The sequence below is a fragment of the Lonchura striata genome, chromosome 6, assembly GCF_050655825.1.
Source record: "Lonchura striata isolate lonStrDom1 chromosome 6, ASM5065582v1, whole genome shotgun sequence".
In the NCBI taxonomy this organism is placed as follows: domain Eukaryota; kingdom Metazoa; phylum Chordata; class Aves; order Passeriformes; family Estrildidae; genus Lonchura; species Lonchura striata.
This window is the reverse complement of record NC_140708.1, coordinates 3,024,788-3,047,996: the sequence shown is the minus strand read 5'-3', so window position 1 is coordinate 3,047,996 and position 23,209 is coordinate 3,024,788. Positions and strand designations below refer to the sequence as shown.

General features: G+C 40.6%; 3 protein-coding genes across 7 annotated transcripts in view; 1 reads left to right on the top strand and 2 right to left on the bottom strand.

Moving 5' to 3' along the window:
• Positions 1–9,709, bottom strand: part of HERC4 (HECT and RLD domain containing E3 ubiquitin protein ligase 4) — a 29,562-nt gene extending 19,853 nt beyond the window's left edge. For 2 of the 4 annotated variants that reach the window (XM_021529038.4, XM_085583114.1), the window contains exons 1-6: positions 9,578–9,709; positions 8,741–8,888; positions 7,255–7,544; positions 4,449–4,608; positions 3,278–3,354; positions 1,022–1,243 (exon numbers count right to left, since the gene is read on the bottom strand). In XM_021529038.4, the coding sequence (XP_021384713.1) occupies positions 1,022–1,243; positions 3,278–3,354; positions 4,449–4,608; positions 7,255–7,480 (685 nt within the window). In that variant the 5' untranslated portion in view covers positions 7,481–7,544; positions 8,741–8,888; positions 9,578–9,709. The remainder of the gene's footprint in view (positions 1–1,021; positions 1,244–3,277; positions 3,355–4,448; positions 4,609–7,254; positions 7,545–8,740; positions 8,889–9,577) is intronic. The other 2 variants (XM_021529037.4, XM_021529039.4) reach the window with 1 other exon arrangement.
• Positions 9,710–11,698: 1,989 nt separating this feature from the next.
• The window catches only part of PBLD (phenazine biosynthesis like protein domain containing), a 108,387-nt gene continuing 96,876 nt past the window's right edge, over positions 11,699–23,209 (bottom strand). Inside the window, exon 9 of the mRNA XM_085583867.1 lies at positions 11,699–21,219. Within this exon, the coding sequence (XP_085439993.1) occupies positions 21,131–21,219 (89 nt within the window). The 3' untranslated portion in view covers positions 11,699–21,130. The remainder of the gene's footprint in view (positions 21,220–23,209) is intronic.
• Positions 13,712–23,209, top strand: part of MYPN (myopalladin) — a 70,760-nt gene continuing 61,262 nt past the window's right edge. The window contains exon 1 of one of the 2 annotated variants that reach the window (XM_085583843.1): positions 13,712–13,833. The gene's annotated coding sequence lies outside the window, so the exon portion shown is untranslated. The remainder of the gene's footprint in view (positions 13,834–23,209) is intronic. The other variant, XM_021529040.2, reaches the window with a different exon arrangement.

The following is a 23,209-nucleotide window of genomic DNA, read 5'->3' as shown; positions in this document are numbered from 1 at the left end:
ACAAGTCAACTTTGTCAACTCTGCACAAAGGCAATTTTTTAAAATGTTACTGCTAACGTCTTAAAACCTGTCAGGCCTGCTAACATGTCTGCAAGAAACCCTACGAAGACTTTTAAAAGGAATTTTATTGACAAGTGATACTACATGAAAACCTGGGGTTACACACATTCCAAAGAATACGTAGAAGCAACTGAAGTCTCCTGTGATTTCTGAAAAATAATTGTAATTTTCTTATTACATGAATTACATAACAATTTTTAACACATTCAGATGAGTATTTTATTTACAACCCATTTCTCCTATTTTAAATGGTGCTGACATCAATGAACCAGTAAGAAAATCTGAACTCATGAAACCAACTATATATTATCCACTACTAAACTGTGAACTACAGGACCCTGACAGCAAACACTGCTACCCTGGAACCCTGTGAGCACATACTGCACATACAACACAATACAACCAACAAAAAATCAGGTTTTTTCTTATCTAACAATTTGCTAAAAATCACCAAGCGCCATCCACCTAGCAGAGGAAATTTTGGAAATGGTTAGCCAAAAATTGTGAATAATTATCAAAAGCGGCATGAGAAGCATGTAAAAGTAAATGGCAGTAAAAAATGAAGATGGCTTAAATGTGACTAAAGGAAATCAATTAATTTTGACAGATTACTGCTTTTGCCACACAGTTTCATCCACATAAAATTCAGTTCAAACTGTAACTACTGCATACTACAGTATGTTAATTCAAACCCATTAAATCACAGGAAGATGTTGAACAGGGAAAGAATACAAGTGAAACAGCCAAGAACTTCAACATAACACTGCCAGCATTCTTATTACAAAACAGCTGAGGAAAACACCTCTGTGCCTTCTTCATGCCATCTCATGTGGCATTGGCACATTGTGACAGCAAGGAACAAGGTTTGTCGTGTCTGCTCCTTTCCTAGGAACACTGCTCTCTTCAGATTCACAACCCAAACCCTTCAGCATCAAACTCTCCTGAAGCAATGCTTACTTACCATTATCATCATTAAGACCCAGCTGCCCAAATTTGTTGCGTCCCCATCCAAAGATGGCTCCAGAAAGAGTCAATACAAAACTATGAGCTCCTCCTGCTGCAATCTGTGCAAAAGGGATTCCCAGCAGAGATTTAATCATTTGTGGTGAGGTTTGTTTTTTATACTCATAACCTAAGCCCAGCTGGCCATATTTGTTTTGACCCCAGGAAAATACTTCACTTCCTGTTTGAAGGAAAAAATAAACAACCAAGAAAGACAATTAATATAGTTAAATAATACAATGTTTATCCACTGTAAGAAAAGCTAAAAGTTCAAATGTCATTCTTCAAATATTTTTGAGTTTGAAAACGCATACAAATTATTGACTTCTGAAGTTAAGCATTCTTGTGTAATTTGCAGACATTCAATTCAAGCATTTAATCAGACTGGAAGTATTTAAATCATATTCAAACCTCTCCAAACTGCTCTTAACATTCCTATTTCAACAGTGCTAGATCAACTGAGTTTGGTTATTACAAAGCAAGACATTGCTCAATGGGAAGTAACACTACTGCACAGATGTCTGCTACACTTGCACCCTGGACATGGAACATTTTCCTACTTCCAATCAAAAGCTTCATTTCAGGTTTTCTAAGGTAAGATACTTAAATTTTGACAGACAATTTAAGAGACATATATTTTTAAATAGCCTTCATCACATGATCACTGAAGCACAAGGTTTACAATGTCATTTGATAATTTACAAAGAAAAAAACATTTTAAAGAATGACAATCAAAGACCTATTGATGTTAAGACTGCTTCTAAAATAGAATAGTCTCTTGAACAACCAATGTTTTGCCAAGGTACTTACTATCCTAAAGATCAACATCCAAACACAAAATAATTTATTTGTGCTGATGTGGTATGTTTTCAACAGCAATGTTACCTTCAAAATGCTTCCAATCTCTCTCCCATCTCCACCTTTCCAATAACAGTTTTATCAAGATGGGGAAACAATGAAACCCATCCCCTGGAGTACTGGTCTCTCAGATTTTATTTATTTATATTAACAGCTAAACTCAGAAAACCCTACAGCGCACATCAAGAACAGAAACAGAGATGCAAATCCATGACCTGGCAATAAAGTAGTGATGCTGTACTTGAAGCCTGTAACTATTTAAAACACTGAGTGAATTTTAAATCACAAATTCCTGTGACATTCTTGCACCTCTGACCAACAGAACACTTGACAACACAATTCTGCTACTCGCTGCTTTCTGCTCTAGATCTCAACTCAGGCAAAGGGTTACTCCTAAAGTTATGCCTGCCTGCCCTGAAACAAAGGCAATTCCTTGGGTTATAATGATAATTACACCTTGGAATACATAATGACACAGGAAATGCTCAATATGAGCCCATGAAGAGTCACATACAGAATCCAGGCACACATAATCAGCATAAACTAGTGCACTCAGAGGGGAAAAAAAAATCATTCAGCATATAACGAACACCTGCCTCCCCAGAGTTATTTGATTCATATTTTAAACACACATTATTAAGAAACACTGACAAACTACAAACTTTCTGAAATTTTCTTCTGAGTTGGGAAGTTTCCATTAACCTTTTTCAGCATCCACTTTTTCCAAGTGGAAGCTTTGGCCACAACTCTCATATTTCGTGATGAGAAAAGCAACAAGCAAATTTAAATTCATTTCTGTTTCTGGAGAGCTGCACTGACCAGACACACAAGTGAAGCCAACTGAGTATGTGCTCACAGGCCCAGCAGAAATTTGAAGACAGGTATTTAAACTTTCAAAAGGTGGCTTATATGTGACATGGCATTTTAACTATGGAAGCACCAAAAGACCATAGGCTTTACCATAATAAAGCACACAAGGAAGTCACTCCTGCCAGCCTCAGTAACTTGAGGTTACAGGTTAAAACTACCAGGGACAGAGCAGCGTGGCAGCAGAATGAGAAAGATTTGGGACCAAGAAAAAGAAACAAAATACAAAGGAAGTTACATGAAAGCCAGATGATGAAATTTTAAAAAAAACCACACACACACCCAGAAGAAATGAAAGCACAACTCAACATCCGTTTGTACGTTTGTTTTCCAAATTCAAGCTTCCATCATTAAATCACACAGCCCCAACCATCTATGCTATGTGGTAGCAAGTTTAATAAACACATTTTCTTTAAAAAAAAAAAAAATTTGAAAAATTCTGAACTCCCTGGTAAGAAAGTGCACAAAACTTCAGCAGAATTTGGCTTACCTTTTGAAAGTGCTAGTGAGTGATAATAACCACAAGCAACTTGAACAATCTGGATCTCTGATAAACTTTTAATATTTCTATTGGAGTAAGAAAACAGAGAAAGAATTAAGCTACCAGATCATGGTATGAAATAAAGGATAATATACAAAATGTGTATCCTTTCCACCAAAGTATATTAAACATCCCAGCTTCAATTAGATGTTATTTAGTAAAATATGAAGTCAAAACTGCTTCATTCCTAAACCTTTTATGGTCAGGTTCTGTCTTATTTTCAAATAAATAAAGTCTGTAAAAGTCCATAATGAAGAATTAGGGAGGTTCATGTGCTGGGAAGGCAATCTCACACAGCTGAATGGAGGAATGAATACAGAATACAAGAAGAAATTAATTCTTACTTTCTAGTTTCTAAAACTTCAGTTTACAGACATAATACATATTGCACAGTATTATAAAGAAGTTGCAAATAAAAGCACGTGCACTAAAATTAATAATGCTTTCAACTTCTGATGAGAAAGAAAGAAAAAAAGCCTGTGGGCTTTTAAATTTGGTGCAGATATAATATTTTTAATATTATAGTCACGAATTACTAAGGTTCCAAGGAATTGTTACTTTTGTGTGTGGACTTCAGGTAGCTGGAATGCTTATGGCATTCTGAAAACAAGCCTGTGACCCTGGCCAACGTGATTTTTTTTTTTTTTTTTTAACTAAAAGGTGTATTATTCAATCACAGCTAAAAAAGCTTTGGGGTGAAAACTGAAGTACAAAGATAGGGCAGCAAATGTACCTTCTTCTAATGGGAAGTTTAACACTACTTCTCTTTAACTTCTCTTAAATGGCATTCATACTTGTGAAATACCCATCCTACTTTTCCAGTGTAACTCTCATTGTTAGTGGAGGACTATTAAAAAAACCAACAAACAAAAGCATCCCAAAAAGTAACAAACCAAACCAAACACGCCTGTAACACATTTCTCACAAGACTTTCTGAGAAAGGAAACTGTCTACACACAGCATTCAAGTATCATAGCAAATATACATTTTCTATATTTATATGGAAATTGTTATTATTTATATTTATATATACCTGTAACAACAGAATAGCTTAATCAATGTGATTTAAATACATTATTAAAAAAAAAAAAAAGGCAACTTATTATGCACTATTTTTAACCTGGGCACTCTGACGCATTCCTCTGTTCCTGGCAAGCCAAGCTGTCCATCAGTAGCCAGACCCCAAGCATATACCTGACCTTTGTCATTTAATGCAAGAGTGTGGGCTTCTCCACATGACACAGCTACAATATTTTGGGCATCCAGTGCACCAACATGCTCTGAAAAAAGGAATAAATAAAATTAGTTGGTTAAAAGAAAAAAGCTACTAACAAGCCAGACTTGTTCCAAACAGTTTACACAGTACTAAGACATTAACTGAGCCCATAAGTTCTGCTCAAGCACCCTTTATTTAAAATTATAAACATGCAAATCTAGAAGAAGTGAGTTAAATTTGGCACCCTGAAGTAACCAAATAATGACTGTTTCTGGAGCAATACACAGAAGTGCATGAAACCTGCAGCTTGAATCTAACAGCCCCGTCTAAATGTGCCATCTGAAAATGAGTGCAGAAACTCAACAGTAAGGTCAAATAGATTACTGTCCAATGACTACACGTGTAGACATTATGTAAGAGGAAAACATTCCACCACAGCAAATTAAATTCATCTATTCATTATTTAAAAAAGAGCCTGCAAAACAAGGCAGGGCAAATTACAGACTAAAGCTACTGATTTTGCAGTGATCTATACAATGACTTCTTTATAATGCAAAATACTGTAGAAACAGACCCTAAAGAGTAATTTTTCTAGACATACAGTGCATGCCTCTGAAAAGCACACACTAAAAGATCTCTGATTTTTTCCCAGTAGCCTGCACCATTTGGAAACACTCAAAACTTGGTTTTGGGCTTATAATTTGTGATAAGAATAACATATCAATTTCAGCAATAAGCAAAGCAGAGAAATAGCATCAGGGCCTGTCATTAAGGCCAGAATTTTTCATAATTCCCTTAAATAAGGGACTGCTTGGACATTTTACCCCCAGTTTTCAAACACAAATTCTATTCCAGCCTAAGAATGGCTCACCCCTGAAAAAGCCTGTGTATTGTCAACGTTACAGGCACTCTAAACACAGCCTAGCCCGGCCCCAGTCAGCTTCACAACAGTAGCTCACATTATCTGCAGCATGACAGGCACTCAGCTTCCAAAATAAACTAACACAGGCAGCAGATACAAGTTCTTTTTATGACATCCAGCTGGTCTGAGTAAAGAGGTTACCACCCCAATTCACCCATCAGGACCTCCCACAGCTCTGCCAGTGGGAGAGGTTCATGGAAGCACTCTCCAGCTCGGCAACAGCACACAGATTAGCTCAGGCAATCTGCCCCAGCTGCTGAACCAGCCAGCCTGACTGCCTACAATGGATTAAGGAACAGCCATGCAGTCCCTACGGCAAGTAGAGCTCTAGAAGGAGGAAAGAAGAAAGGTACAGTCAGCAACAAAATTATCTTCAGTTAGCAGAAACACATTTAAAAAGAGCATCCACCCATCTATAAAGATACCAAGCTTCTTTGGGCTGTGCGACTGAAGTCATCCCAATGCTCTGACTTCATACAACACTCAGCAGTGTAATCAGTAACCTCTGGGTGAAAGGAAGATTAGGGAGGACATTACAGTCCTCATGTGTCTGAGCATGTTAAAAAAAAATAGAGCAGGTCCATTACATATGAAAGTCACACAAATTAAAAGTGAGGTATTTTCATTGTAACCTTTAGACTAGAAGACAATTCAGCAAAATTTTCTAACTGGGCGACAAGTAGTCAGAATAAGTTTGACATGCTGAGTTTCTCTTCATGTTCATGAAGCAGATGTTTGCACAGGAATAAAGTTTATCAGTTTTAATATCCACATACTGTTTCCCAAGAGAAGTCTTCATTAGTTTAAAAAGAAAAAAATCAAGAAAATCTGTAATTGGAACCAAAACTGAAACTCTGTGTAAAAGAGATCTACTAAAATACCCCATGACACCTCATTTCCATTTGAAAAATTTGTAGCAAATATTGAGCCAAGCAAGTTGTGAAATTGCTCTAGGAGTGATTAGAACCAAGCCTCAGTAAGCCTTTCCAGTTTGCTACGCTGTGCTCTGAGCAGAGTGAGCAGCACTGTTCCTGGCTCTCAGCACCAGCTATGACTCACATGCAAGCTCTGATGGGAGCCCATGTGCACACTCCTCTGCAGTCCCTGCAAGATGTTTACCCACTTCTGCTCCAGAACTGCACTAGGAGGGAGCAGAGACACACACAGAACATAGGTGGGAAGAAAAAAAGCCCAAAGAAGTGTTACACAGCATCCTTTAGGCTTTTCCACGTCCTCTCCCTGTACCACTGCATATGCTGATAAGTCTTTTATCAAAAGCTTTATTTTTAGTTCTTACAAAAAGAGAACATTGATTTAATCAGACCTGCTGTACATCATGTATTAGACAACTAAAAACTGCGCGTTTCTCTGCTGTGATATGCCAAATACTCATTTCCACCATACTCCGACAGCCAAACCCATACATGAAGTACAATACCAACAACACCTATTGCAGCAGGTCAGCCCCCCTCAAGAGTAAAAACAGTCACTGAGTCTCCCACAACCATGCTTGAAATAAAAACTACTGGCAGTGTCCAGCTGCACACCATGCAAAAATATGGGGGGACTGCCATGTTTCATAGCTGTTTGTTTCCAACTGAAACAAGAACCCATCCCAGCCAAGCAATGATTTTCCAGTTAAAAAGATGTGCATTCTTGGAAGAACTGCTGTGCATGGATTTGCCCATGCACAGACACTAGCAATCTTGGCTTGGAAAAAGCACAACAAAATGAAAGCCACACCCACCACCACACAGAATCCCCACAACTCATCATTTCTAAACTTACCGGGTCTTTTCCTGGCCTTTTCATGCCCTAGTTGTCCCAGATCATTGCATCCACATGTATAAACTGTCCCATCATCCAGGACAAAAACAGTATGTCTCAGTCCACATCCTACATCTCTGACCCTTTTATTTAGGAAAAAGTCACTTTTTCTGGGTTCTAAAACAATCTCTTCATCAATTCCACCCAGTCCAAGCTGTCCAAAAGATGCATTGCCCCAGCACAACATGTTTACACTTCTTTTTATCAGAGATCTTCCAACTTCACTTTTCTAGAATATTCCTTCTGCGTAGCTGTTAAGAAAAAAAGGAAAATGTGCATTTTTTCAGTATTGTCCCCAACATTTACATTACTTTCTAGTACAGCATGTAATCCATGAGCTCATTTTCCTCTATGCACTAAAACCCTGAACAATTTTTAAGAGCGTGATTTGCTTTCTTGGACAAGATTTGCATTAATTCTGCAGTAAAATGCTTTCTTTCCCATTTCAGATATAACTTTTAAGATGTGCAGGTCACTGGTTTTGCATAACTTTGTTTCAAAAGCTTAAAATATCATTATTCATAAAACTTCTTTAATCCCCAATCCAAATTTATACAAACTTGCAGTTGCAGCCAATTCCAGCCAGCGGAAACGACTTCAAATATCTTCCAAAGGGACAGTACAGGCTATGTTCTTTACTTGAGGAGTTCCATGACTCCAGCAAGCACTGTGCATGGCCTCAAGATCATCACCAAAAACAACACTTGACTCATAGCTTGGAACAAAGTGGTCAGCTCTGATCAATCCAGTTATGCAATACAAAGTACAATATGCTGTGTCAGTCACTACATTTAAACAACCGGGAACCAACTGAACTCACAATTTAAAAGAAAATAAACAGCTGAAACTCAAGTCCCCAGCCTTGCACTGCAATCAACACCAGCTACAGCTTCAGTTAACTCTGAAGTAGCAGGAGGCCATATACATCAACTTCCCCAAGCAAGTCCACACCCCTAATCCCTAAGTTCCAATTATCAGTATTTGTGTTGACAAACTCTGTACCTTTTCGGAAAAGGATTCAAAGCTGCCCTTCTCTTTCATTTGCAGTAGCGCATACAAAAGTCGGTGACAATGTTTTCATTTCTACTTATACCACATTTCCATGATAGTAAGCGTCTCTGTATTTTCAGAGCAATTTAAAAGTCATTGTAATCTAATGTGAAATTACTATAAATTTTCATCTGCGACCATTATTTAGAAGACATTCTGCAGGGTCATAGCATGTATAAAACTGCCTAAATCCCAAACTGCTCACAGAAGAAGCCAACACTTAACATCTAAGCATTATGTACACCAAAGGGCAGAATTCTTGCCAGCACAACTGGATAAACTATTTTTCAAAATGCAATAAACAAGACACTTATTTTTGTGATTGCATAAAAAAACTCCAAAAGCAACACCGAACCGAAACAGCCAAACAGCTTAAAACATACTGCATTTTGTTTACCTATCTCACGAGGTGAGGCATGATCTAATATTTCCCTAGCTATATCCTACCACATTCGGAAGGGGACATCGAAACGATGACGTCTTCAGTTAAGACATAGCTACGCAACAGCACACGTCACACATCTGTAGCAGTGACTTGCTTCAACCTGCAACACAAGAAATCAGAAAAGATGTATGATTATAGCTCTCTAAGATTCCTATGGTCAAGGCTTATCTCCATCTCCAGTAGGGAAAACAAAAAGTTCATTCTGTTGAACTACGGATGTATTTCCACAGAAGGTGGGATTGTTTTGTTTTGTACCATTTAAGAGTCAGTAGCCAAAGTTCTGTACTTTGATCTCCAACCGCGGCACTCTTTCACCCCTGTGCGGGTCAGGGGAGCCAGCTCTCGCCGTCGGCCGCCGGGCGCGGCCGGGCGGCGCGGCCCGGGGAGCGCCGCGGGGAGCGCCGGCCGCTCCGCGCGGGCTGCGGCCGCCCGGGGAGCGCCGGCGCGCCCGGGCCGCGCCCCGTGAGGGACCCCGCCCGCCGCGGCGCTCGCCGGCGCTCTCTCGGCGGGGTTCGGCCCCCGGGCCCGCCGCGCTGAGGTGCGGAGAGCGGCGGCGGCCGGACCCCTCCGTGCCCCGGGCCGCTCAGCGGCGCCGCCCGGCCCGGTCCCAGCCGTCCCGGGCCGCACCTGCCCGCGGCGCCGCCGCCCGGCCCGGCCCGGCCCGCTCCCGCGGCCGCCTCCCGCCGCGGCGCTCCGCGGCCCGAGCGCGGCCCCGGCCACTTTCCCGTCCGCCCCGCCGCGGCCCGAGGGCGGCAGCGCCCGGCTCCGCCAAGGCCCGGCGGGACTCACCGGCGGTAGCGAAGCGAAGCGCCGCGCTCCCCTGCGCAGCCCGCCCACCGCAGGCGCTCGCCGGCCACGGCCGGGGCGCGAGCAGCGTGAGCGGCCCCGGGCGCGGTGACAGGCCCCGGCCGCCGTTGCCGCGCAGGCGCCGGCGGAGCGGGCGGGACCGCAGCGCCGGCCGCGCCGCCCGCCGGCCCGGCCCCGCGCTCGGGGGCGGGGCCGCCACCGGGCTCGGCGGGCCCCTCTCGTGGCTCGGTTCCCGCCGCTGGGGGAGGCGGAGCGAGGAGCTGACAGCAGAAGTGAGGCTTGGCAGCGGCCCGGCGAGCGCGGGGCGAGCTCTGGTTCTGCCGGGTGCTCGGGAGCGCCGGGCTGGGCGCGGCTGGTCCCTCCGGTGGTGACTGAAGCTGTCCGCGTTCTTGGCACGGGAACGCATCTGAGCACGAAAATACAGAGCCGTCGTTGTGTTACATCGGGGCTTTAAACTGAGAATTAAACAACTTGAGTGGTTCTGGGTCTTCCTGTGGCGTGTGTCGGCTGCCTTGCCGAGTTCTTCAGACACTTGGGCGCGTGTTGCTGTTCTTTATCCGTGGTCTGCAGAGATCTGCGGAAGCCTCTGCTTGATCTCTGAGGGCACGAAAGGAGTGAGATCAGTGAGTGGGAAGGAACTGGATCCGCCGGGGGGATGCAGGAGCAAGCTGTTCTCCCCACTCAGTTACGCGTCATTAACCGGTGGGAGCGCGCAGCGGCTCCCCGCGGTGCTCGGTGCTGCAGCGCGGTGCGCGCCGCCCGGCCGCGGAGCGGCGTGGCTTTGGGGCTGTGCTCTGCCCCTCCCGCAGAAAGAAAGGCAGCTTTTGGGATTTTACAGTCTGCTTACAAGCTTCTCTCAGTGTCCATACACAAGAAGGGCATAGTAAAATGTTTTTTATTGTTTTTTTTTTTTTTTCACTGAACACGTATCTCTAATGGAGCCACTAAAGGAGAAGTTTACATGCTAGACACATTTTTTAACTTTTTTTTTTTTACCCCCGTGGTATTATGCATGGTACTGGGAGGAAAATCCATTGCAATTGATGTAATTGGACCGGGTTGGTAATCGAAATGAGATTTCCTTATTTAGCACCCTCTTTAGAGAAGGATCCACCTTTATGTAGGTCGGGAAGTGAAAAAAGGCCAGGACCAGGCATACGTCACAGCAAGTGATTTTGCAAACTGTGTGTGAGGAAAGTTCTGTGTTTGCTGTTCTTTTGCCCTTTTGTTTAACAAAATCCCAATAAACGGGATATCTTGGTCCAGCCGTTAAACACTCTTTTGTATATGTAAATAGGTAAGATCCTACAGGATTTCTCAGGATTTGTACTTGTAGATTTATCAGTAAAGATCCAAACCAGAAATATGAAATTCATACCTAGAGAAAATTAGATTGCTTCATGGCTGACACAAGTTAAATGATGCAGCACTTTTCAGGGCAACAAATGCCCAATTTTGCTATTTAAAGGAGAAATGTGAGTGATTTGCCTTTTGCCATTCTGCATCTAAGACAAAGATTAGCAGCAGGTGTGACACAGAGCAAATGGAGGAAAACATTTCATTTGTTATCTTCTAAACTTTCTTTTTCCTTTATTTGTGAGCCAAACGGAGTAGAAACTATGAATAACTACACTGTGAAATGGATTTTAAATATTGGCATTCATTGTGCAATGTGTCCTCTGACCAGCATGTGGGGATATGCCCATGTACTTGAAGAGAACATTATATGCCCACTACAATTTTATACAGGGAAAAGTCACTTGGTGTAACTGGCTTAACACATTAAATAAAAAATATATAAAGCATGAAACAACATACAGTGTTGTACAAATCTCAATTTCCTTCTGCAATAGACATAGCTATTTCATTTTAAAGAATTATATTAATCCTAACATTAGGTTACTGTAAACTGAATAATTCAAGTGTGTCTTAAAATAAAGTACAATCCATATTTTTATTCCACTTATCATTCATCTTAGCAAATTTGCTTTTTCTTTCTGTGCCAGAGGAGCCATATCCTACCTACCATGCCTTAGTACCTTATGACATCCCCTTTTTGGGGCACACAGGCAGTGAGGAGAAGAGAATGTGTGCTGTGGTGCCTGGGCTCCCTGCCACTCAGTACAGCCCATCCTGCACCCACCAGCACTAGACCTGCCACAATGGGCTTCTGCAGTTGCAGGGCTCAGGGGAACTGTGGGGTGCTTGCACCTCAAAATTCCCATTGTCCGTTCTAATACCTGCAAAAAAACCTCAAAGTCCAGTGAAAACAAGAAATGTAAAGCTGCTTAACTTCAGGAAAGTATTTACTTCCTTGTAAGTACCTTAGCCCTAAGACTTTCCTGTTACCATTGCACAGTCTTCTTATTGATGGTCACAACAAACAGGAAACTATTTTCAGTTCCCCTGCCATTATTAAAACAGCAATGCTTGGCTACTGCCTGGTGATAGCTGTCAGCACAATTATGGTCTTTAAATTGTACCCCAGTTAATCCCCCACTGAGGTAATACAAAAATGGGAAAAGAATCATATCTAGGGTTAACTAATATGTCCTTCATGTTTAATTACTAAAAAACATCTTTCAGTTAATATACATGTTTTTGGCATAAAACATAATATGCATGTTTTGGCTACAGCATTATGGCATAAAACTCTCTGTATTAATAACAGAGATGCACTCTGCTCTCTGCCTCTATTTTTTCCTGGCAACAGCCAGGACATACTTTATAAACTTCAATTCTGCATTTCAAACCCCTTTGCTTTATACTTCGATGTGTCACAGACTACAGAAAACAGAAATGGGTGTCCAGAACAGCTGATAACATGAAACTCGAGATGTCAGCATTTTGCTGTGCGAAATTACCCACCTTTGTGTGAAGCCTGTGTGTAGAATATTCTTGATTAAGACAAAGAAAAGGCTTTAGAATGCAAATAGGCTTACAAACAAGGGATAGTTAGACCCTTTTATGCCATTTCAGTTTTACATTTCATCCTTGGAGTCTTCAGAGTATCCATGTAGAGAACTCACACACACAGAGTATGTGTTTTATATGCTCTGCCACTTTATAGCTCAGCGTGTTGTAGTTCTCTGTCTGCTCACCCTGCTAACAAACAGTTCTGGTTAGCTCAAATGAAAATGTGCTTACCAGTACGACCAATCATTTATTAATTGATGGCAACATGCTGAAACACACTGAACAGTTTTTTACCTGTTTGTGAGCATAAATCACTATAAAAATACTAAACTGACAACATTGCAAGTTCTGTGGTTAACTCAAGGCATCTGATACAGGGAGCTGGTTAAGGGAAAACTGAGGAGACACCTTCAAATTAAGAAAAGCAAAACCAAAACCCTGCAACCCCATTCCCCTCATCCTCTCGGGCCACAAACTATAGCTGAAATAGCCAAAGGAAAGCTATTTATAGGGTGATGCATGCAAAGAAAATGAAAAAGCAGTGAAGGGTGAGGATGAGCCCTGGACATGAAATCTATAATGAAGGAAACGAGCTGACCTTTGTGCAGGAGATGCAGCTCTTGCATTCACAAACCCTTGTATGGATCCAGTGTCCCCTGGCCCACACAAGCTGGCACTGAGTGACTCCCCTGTGCCCTAGCAGTATGCCAGATGCCACACAAGTGCTGAGGCACCTGCAGGTTGGGGCTGAAGATGCTGAACATTTCTGAGCATCCTACACAGAGGGTTGGGAGTGCAGCCCATTCCTACATGTGGCATATTTTCTTCCAATTGAAGTGATGCTTCACACTATTACATGTATTTTTCTGTTATAAATAGATCAGCAGGCCAGGTGCTAACCGAGCACGAAAATTCCCATGTAATCTTTTGGGTTTTTTGGTTTAAGAGATGGATGCTGAGGCACCAGTTCCCATGTCATTAAACTGGGCTTTTGGTCAGGCCAAAACTGACCTTTGATTTTTAAGATGCAATCCTTCAGGTCTACAATATCAATAACTGAGCAGGTTGCGCCCTGCAGAGACCAGTTTGGTAACACGCTGAACCTCAGCTTATAAAATAGCTGCAAGTGGTGCCACATGCTGCTGGTTCTGACATGACACTGTGTCTTTGCACGGCAGCATGATGAAGCACCCTAAAATTAGCCTTCTTACTATTTGCTAAAGAGCAGGCAGAAAGGTAGCAGCCTGCACCGAGGAGAACAAAGAGGCACAGGAGAGGACCAGAACTGAGGCTCACACACAGCCTGGTCACAACACTTCATGGTGAGCACATTTGGCTTCTTTGCAAATTTCCATGTGGGACTGTTAAAGGTAATTTCTTATGAAGAAAAAAAGGTGCTCATGTAAACAGAGGTGGGGAAGAGGGACCTGTTCTCTCAGGGGGATTGGGATTCAGCAGAAGGGAAAACTAACTGGGACAATTACATGGATGGTCTCTTTTAGGGGTGTGGTGAGAGTTGGCATTAGATCTACAAAACAAAGTTTGTTGTTACTGGAATATAACTGGGAGTGGAAGAATAAAAGAGGTTGATGTGAAAATCAGAAACAACATGATAAAATCCCTTTCTATTGAGCCAGACTATTTTGTCCTGATACTCTGTTCTATCCCTGCCCTACTTACTGCATATTAAAGTCCTTTGCTTTATAAGGAGTAAGATTTGAGACCAAAAAAAAAAAAAAATCCAGCTTCTAGGAAGACAGGGGTGTGGATGTGTGTGTTTGAGAACAGAAACAGTGGATGAAAAGGTCCCAGCCCAGAATAACGCTTGCACATGGGGAGAGAAAAGAAACAGCAAGGAAACATTTGAATATCAGAGGGCACAAGAGGCATGCCATGAGAGGGATGTGCTGGGGGAAGGAGGCACAGCACATGTCTCTAGGAAGCAGAGGATGTCCCCAGCAGCTGGGTGGGACAGACTGTGGCCCCGTGCCTAAACAATTGTCAGCACATGCTGTTTTCTGTATTCCTGTGCTAGCACTCTGGGAAGAATAACTGGGAAGAAAACACTGGGGCGTAAACTGTGCCTGGTACATTCAAATTACATGCAGCTGTTTCTCTTATTAGTTATCACTCAGAAATATGGGACTATTTTACAACACAGGTATTTTTGTTCAGTAAAGATGATTGGACAATTCTCTGTAGCTTTTGGAATTTAATTCAGGATAATATTTATGATTTCACATGTGTTACTGAAACCCAGAGAGTCATGATTCTATAAGATCTCTTTTGTGCTCTTAGCAACCAACAGATATTTGGTGAAGCATGGACTGAAATGTGTCAAAGTGAATCTATGACATTTCTATCAATTACAGTACTGGACCTCTCTGTTCATAAAGGGGATTAAATATTCACAGTGGTCAAAGAGTCTTAGACAGATGGAAAACTAAATTTCTCTTGCAGATGTTGTTAAGGAGTTCCACAGAAATTGTATGTGAACATTCAGAGCTTGGAGTCCTTGAAGGATTGTAACTCTTAAGTTCCTATAATGTAAGTCTCAACCTTGGCATTAGAATTAAAAAAATATATATATTTGGAGGTAGGAGGTGAGCTGTATGAGCTGAGCAATCAAATCCTCTTAACTGTGTGAAAAATGGAATCACTGCTCCTCCCTAAACACAATTCCTATGTAGAGAAACCCAGTAACTCCTCATGTTCCCAGAGGACTCCTAAGTCATTATTTACTTTATTTAGGAGAGAAAAATTGCCACAAATTAGTAATCTTTTGTTTCTGTTTACTGACACTGGAGTGGTGCAAAGTGCTGCCAATTTTGTTGTTGATTTTTTAGTATGATTGATTTGGATGCTCCTATTTCACTGCAGAAGACTTTGGTTCAATGTTTCTGGGGTAATGTTTCTTTGTTTATTTGGTCTACCAGCATAGAACAAACTGCTTCCATTTAGGACATCAAGCTTGAAAGGGGAAGCCAGAGCAACTGTATATCTTTTGGAAGCAGAAACAGTAGAGCAGCCACTTGTGCCAAGCCTCCATTGCATTTAGCTGTGCCTTTTTCTTGGATAGGAAAGGAGGCAGCAGTGATTCATCACCTATGTCTGCCTGATGAAGGCTTTCTTGCTGTTCATGTCAGCAAGTCACCAGGACACCAATAAATAGGATCACTGGTTCCAGTCAGAAATTATCATTTCAGGGGCACAGGATACTCCCCACTTTACACATATATACTTACTTTCATAGAAAACAGTACAAAGATATTTTCAGCTCCTGGTCAAGGTTCTAGAGCAGCAAAATTATGCCTAGAATACACAGAATGAATTTGAGAGGAGCCCTAGACCTTGAGAGCCTGGAAATTTAAGTGAGATTGTTCCTGAGACTGTCTCAGGAAAAGACAGAACATTTCAAGAGCGTCCAACTGACACAAGAGCTTCTGTTCACCATAGCCCAGTGGAGACATCCAAAATCAGGCAGATTACAGGAGAGCCAGCTTGAAACACCAATCTCCTCAGAAAACAATCACACATGATATTTTAGCCAGTAGACGTGTCAAAAAATATTGTGTCCAAATGTGATATAACCTCTGCAAATACAAAGAATTCAATACAAATACTATTAGATGCTTCTAGCTTGTAGAAAATTAAGCCAGGCAAACTGTCTTTTTAACAGATAGTATCAATATTACAAATTAAATTCCCCTGATTATAACTTCTTTTCCTTTTATTTTTTTTATAAAATGAAGGAAAGGAATACTTATTTGTCTGATGAACAAGTGGTTTCTTTGTAGCAAGCAGCATTAGGATTAAAAATCCCTTTTCTGAGAGGCAAAGGATGTGGTCTTTATAATTTTCCCTGACCTCTTGTTCAAGTTTGAGTTTCTAAATAGTTCATCACCATAAAAAACTTGTTTGTGTTGTCGTCTGTGTTTATAATAACCATAAGCATTAAAATAGTCTGTTCATAACTATAATAGTCCTGCAGAATTATAATAGGCAAGAACCTAGAAATGTTCCATTTATAGCCATTACAAACAATGTGATTTCCAGTGTGTTGTATCAGCAATGACCCCTCAAGAATCCAGTATTTGGGATTAAAGTGTCTGGACATTTTCAAGTCATCTTTTGTCAAAGTTTTAGTTTAGGATCGTTAATAACAATACATACCGTTTTAAAATCTTTATTTTTGAAACTTCCCACACCAGTAGTTTTACAGCTAATTTTGACTGGATACAGAACTATTTGCCCAAGTAACAACAAAACACATACTGTTATTATAATTATTTCTGATTTTTTTTAGAAAACCCACAGCAAGTTAGAAGAAATACCATTTGACAAGTGGAATAAAATGGATTTTGAAATATAATTTAAATATACATATTTTGAAGTGAAATTTAAAAGCTCAAGGATTATCAAATAAATTTATATTTATAGCTATATTTCAAGAAACTCAAAATTTTTAAAAACTAATTTTTGAGAAATTAAATATTCAAACAGTGTGCTTGACTGTGCTATAACTCTTTTGGACATATATTGATTCAACATAAGAGTAAACTAGTAATATATTCCTCATCAAATATTTTCTGATGTAAACCTTTGGCTTCCTGAAATCCTGCATCTTAGAATCTAGACCAGAGAGATCTTCACATCTCTGCAAAAGATCCAAAGGTTTTCTTTTGTGCCTCAGAAACAGACACTGAGTATTCCAGGATTAGAAAGCATTTAGTATGTAAAGATCTTCTTTCCTGACTTTTCCAAGGCCAGGAAACAATCCTGTTTGGAGCCCTGCTATCCCTCCATGGTACTTCCAGTGACACAACTGAAAGGAGCCTGTGGGAGCACACAGAAAGTCACTACACCTGCAAGAGAGTGTTCTCAGAGTGCTCATTCTTGGGAGCCAGTTTGTCCATTGGCTCTTAGATTTTCAACTTCATCATCTTGATTACTGGGAAAATTTTGATTGCTGGGAAAACTTTGGAAGTTCTTCCTGCTGAGCCCTTTCTCTTCACCTTCTCCAGCCACTCAAAGACATCACTTTCTCTGCTTCCCTTTCCTCTAAGTCAAGCCCTGAGACAGGTCAATTATTTCTCTGTGGAAGTCAATGGCCAATTTAAACTAGCTGAGTCTGGATGATTTGATATCATAGCTCAGAACCCCACAGCTGAGTCCATCAGTACAAAACCCAAGTTTGTACTCCTTTCATTTCATGTGAACTCTATCCAGAACTGCATGAGAGCAGCAGTTCTGCTCCCCTTCCATTCCAGACCCCACTTACACTTCCCTATTCCCTGCAACACTTTAAATCCTTTTCAGCAGCAAAATGCACAACAAATCCATTCCACACAGGAGGCATAGTTTTCATACTCACAGGTTATATACATTGTGATTGATACTTTCTGAACTATGTGCCTTCAAAATGTGTATTGTCATTTTTAAAAAATGGTGAGTAAAGATTTAGGAGACTGCCTCTAGTCATTTTAACATCAAACTCTGATGTTTAATTGTACCAATATGAAGGTAAACACCTCAAATGTGAATATACAAGTAGATCTACACAGGCAAGTACTTAGATTTTCAACAAAAATGTAATAAAATGTAAAGCTTATCTTTTTAACTATTTAATGAAAATATAGTCTTGGTTTTCATATCCTTTGGCTTTTCAAACTAGTAAACATATCTTCATAAAATAGATGTTTTCTTGATTTACCATGTTGTCCTGATTTAACATTAAGAGCATTACATCTAAAATTTAGTTCAAATGTTGACTTTCCACAGCCCCACATCAATTAAACATGGCATAAAGGTTTCAATGTGCTTTAAAAAGCATTTGCTGATCAGATTAAATGAAAAACACTTACCATATTTGCATTTTCTTTCTAAGTATCACAGTTTTCCAATATTCTTCCTTTTCTAAAGCAAAAGAAAAAAGTGAGACATTCAGAAAAGAATTTCCAAAGGCACCCTGGGCAGAAATAGGATTCCTTTCTATAACTGGTGGCATAGCACAAGGTATTAATATATATCACTGATGTACCAGTTGATCTAAACTTGGCTTGTAATATGCATGGTTTATCAGATCACAATGTATTTTAAATCCTGTGATAGATCTTTTGACTCCTTCTGTTGAGTAAATAATGTTTGACTGGTATGAAATTAGATGGTTCTGGACACTGTCAACTGAGTAAGCAGAACCACTGGCCTGGGAAAGTATTCATTGATATTTCTGATTGCAAGGTGGCTTATTTGAATTAATTTAGAGATCTTATTTAAGGTCCTTAAAGAAAAGGCATAGCCTCCTTTCTTTTTCTTATCCTCATTCTTTCTCTGATACACTTGTGAAAAAGCCACCTTTGGCACAGCTAGGGCTAGTCAGAATGGCCAGTACCTCACACTATTGTTGCTCTGAGGGAATTTTGTGAGTCATGATCATGTAAGAGAGCTTACATTACCTGAATACCATTTGTTCTTCAGCTAAACAGAATGATTCTGGTACTGATGGTGTTTCATAAGCTGGTACTAGTAATTTCCTTTAATTCTCCTCTCTGCCACTTTTGAAAGTTTGCTTGTGTTTTGACATGAAAGACCTTTTTTTTTTTTTTTTCCGTTTCCCCAATTAAATCAATTAAATCTGTCAGTAGTGTTGTATCTCTAAAACGCCCTGGTATTCTGAAGCTTCATCAGTAAAATTTATAGATAAAATTTACAGATAAAAAATAGATGAAATGTTGCAGTGCATCGTCATAGACATTTTTACAGTTTATTATAATGCAAGTCAGTCTAGTGTTACCGTGCGACATTTAAAGCGGGGAGGTGACTCGCGGCCCGAGGGAAGGCGTTCCAGGGATGAGGCAGCCCAGGGACACGGCGCCAGAACCGGCAAACCGATCCCAGGCGTGCCCACAAAGGCGACGCGCCGAAGCGCTGGGAAAACAAGACCTCCAGCCATCCAACGGCAGGCACAGTTTGGGGATTTCACATCAAAATGACCCTGTTTGAATTCGAAGGAGGAAACTTTGCGAAGCCCTAAGAGTCTTCCGCACCGTGTCAGCGCAGTCACGCTTTCCTGCTGCCCCGTGTGTGGAGATGAGAGGGTCCCTGGAGGTGTGGAGATAACCTGGCTCGCCCAGCTCGGTCCCCTTCCCTCAGCTCACCCTGGTGCACCATTGCGATACACTTAGACACGGGCTCTCCTTTCCATGAAGTTTGCTTCTGGCATGTTTTAGCAAACTGCTCTCCTGCTACTTAAGCCATCCATTTCTATGCAATCTACCTAACCAAGCTCTTATCTCCAGCCGGCTCTTCCAGCCACCTCACTGAACAATTGTGGTGCTGCTCTCCAGATTGTTTATCTGAGGTCTACCTAGCTGAAGTGATCCCATGACTGCAGGTTGTCATGCCACTACTGATAAACACTGAAACTCTCATCCGAATGTGCCTGGAAAGCAAAGGCTCTCAAGAAATGGTTTTTTAAATGCAGACTATCCATGAATGCTCTCTCCTTATTTTCATCTACCAACCATTTAAGACGTTCCAATTAGGGGTATTTCTTGTGAAGTATAATTTTGACAACTGAGCTATGAAAGTTTTGTCCTATTAAACATCTGATAGAGCTGGTATTTTGTACAGTTTTGCTTGTCCAGAACAGGTTCAAAAACCTCTGGTGCTCAAAACACCAGCCATTCATTCTGGGTTTGAGTTCTCTAAAATCCTGAGGGTCCTGATCTACACTGCCCCATGCTGAGCAGCCTCAGCCTCCTGCCACCTGCCCGGCCCTCTGGAGTCCATTTGCTGTGGGCCTCAGGACCTCTACAGCACAGCCCAAACAACACTGGAAAGACACTACCTCTGCATAGAAAAAAGATACTGAATATACCTATATTGTATATATAGTGTTCTTAGTTCAGACTGAAGTCAAGATTTTTTGAGCTTATTTTCCTCACTACGATACAACTCACATTAATAAGGTTTCCACAAATAGCCACACTTTGTTTTGTTCTTTTATGTTAAAACCACTTGCAAATAGACTCTCAGTAAATGTTCCCTGTTCTTTCGGGGTTTGGGTATTTCTTTGCAAGGAGCCTGGGTATAAATTCTGCTCTCTTTTCTAGATGCATGAAGCCATTTAAGTGATAAGAATAAGGAGTGAACTGTAAATCTCTTATTTGACAAATGTGTAATTGGAAATAGAGACTGTAGTTACAAAATATGCCTCCCTGGACTAGCTCTTAATCCACTTTTAAAAATACAATTCACAACATGTTGTTGTTTTAATCTCAACCCCAACTCAAAAACATTCATGTTCCTGTTACAACAGTAAAGGGTTAACAAAGGCAGACACTGCAGATGTCATATCTACTTAATATCAACCACAGAAATAGCTACCAAGAGAAAAAAATTAAACTTTTCTACAAGTAAAACAACAAGAAGTCCAAATAATCAAAATATAAAGTACATAATATGGCTTTCATTGTAGCAATATAGCAGTATTTCCCTTTCCTTAAGATTTAGTAAGCAGATGCTGCCACTCTTTGTACCAGCCACTCTGACAATGTATTCAGTTGGTATTTCTTATGGCTATGAATATCCTTATTGTATGTTTTGGAGATGCATGTTCTAAAGAAGGAGAAAACCAAATCCCAGGAAAACAGTCCATTGTGTGTCAGCTCCAGGGAGATGTTCACACCTCTGGCTCAGTTGGAGACCTGAAACAACAGAGCAAAATTAGCCTTTTCTGCTACACCAGGGTGCTACCAAAAACAAGAGAAGGAAAGACATGAAAGACAAAAAATAAAGTGATGAAGTAAAAGAAGATAGGGAAGGAGAGTGGTCAGTAGGAAGGCAAATCTCATATATCACAGTGTCCCAAATTAGGTGAAGACACTAGAACTGGTATTATCAGATGCCATCTCATCTTTTTGGTCTGATCATGCCTTGTAATAGGGACAGTGAAATCCTAGAGTGTCAAAATGGATCCCATAGTCTCTGGTGATGCTGGGAGCAGTAGCCCTGACTGCAAATCTCACACTTTTCAATCAAGCTGGTTGTTTGGCATCAGTGTCAAATCAAGATTCCTCCTGCTTCACTTGCCCAAAGAAAGTCATGAATGGAAGAGCCCACACCCAGTAATCAAACCCAGTTTCTGGGTTATTAGTTTTAATCATTGTTTTCTGGTCTTGTGTTTCTGTCAATTACCAGACATAGTCTCCAAGACATTGAATCCTATAAATAGGATTCCTCATTAGTTTTATCTCAATTTCTAAATTATTTTTAAAATCAATCTAATGCAAGAGGTTACATACAACTTTTGCTTTTTGGGTAACTGCCAGTCTCTTTGTGTTGGTATTTGCTGTGTGCTCTATGAATCATTGAGGTTTGAGAGTGCTGACCGCGGGAGCAAGGCTGGTATGAGCCAAACTCTGCACCCAGACATGGTGGCCACTGCCAGGAGATCCTACTCAGCCACATGAACCTCTCCAGGGAGAGCTGATGCATGTTCTATTTGAACCATAAGGCGAAACTATTCACTTTAAAATATGAATGTTCACAGCTTGTTTAGGTATCCCAACATTAAAACAAAAGTAATTTCCCTTAGAAAAGGAAGAATGTATGAGAAGCTAATAAAATATTAACTGTACAGGAACAGCAAAATGCCTTGAACACTTTTTGCTAACTCTTTGGTATCACAGGCATTTTTGAAAGGCTGATATTTATAAGATAATATTGTACAATGGCTAATAACAGTCAAGAAAAAATATCATTATTTAAAATAAGGACATGGTGTTCTCCATGTTTTTTACACAGGGAATCTGCCTTAAAGAACCTGATGCTCTTACAATTGAGTAGAAGCTTTTTACAAGAAAAGGAATTTTACAAATCAGTTTTTACAATTGCCACCCATAACATCAATTACTTCGTGTTCTGGGGATTATGCACATAACATTTTTCAGCTGTACCTTGTCTACAGCAACAAAGCAAACTGCTGGTATATTTTAATCTATGGAATAATTTTGAAAAGCAAATAGATGGAACACTGAGGTACAAGAGGTTGTGGTTCTGTGTGGATGACTAGAAGATTGCTTTCATTACTGTAGTTACAACTTTCTGGAAAAGTCTGACTCCTCTCCTATTGAAGACAGTGACAGAACAAACTCTGATTTCATTGGAAACAGCATCAGGCCCCATAAATCACAAGTATATTTCATCTAAATAATGAATGAGACTGAAAAAATCTCTGGTAACACTTGGGCAATCCTCAAATGAGGTGAGGATTGAAGCTTCCCTGTGCAATGATAAAGTCTGGTTTGGGCTGGATGCAAAAGAAACAAGCACTCAAGGAATGTTTTAACATTACTATTTGTACTTTCTATAGAAAAGAGGTACTGTTTCTACCATCCTTCTAATATTTCTCCACTTCTAAAATTAGAATCCAAATTAGGATTACACAATACCTGGCAGACTCATGGTAAGAGATGTGCTGCATAGTGATATGAATAGAAAATACCCAACTCATCTTACACAAGGTTTGTAAATCACTTGAAATAGCTTTTCCAGGAACATCCAGAAATTTGCCATTAACATTTTCCTTACCAAAGGGACAATGGCCTCACGATAATTCATTAAAGTCTATAAAAGAGAAATAGGGTTTGCCACTGCTGTTCAAATTACCCAGCTTCTAATTGCAGTTATTAAAGC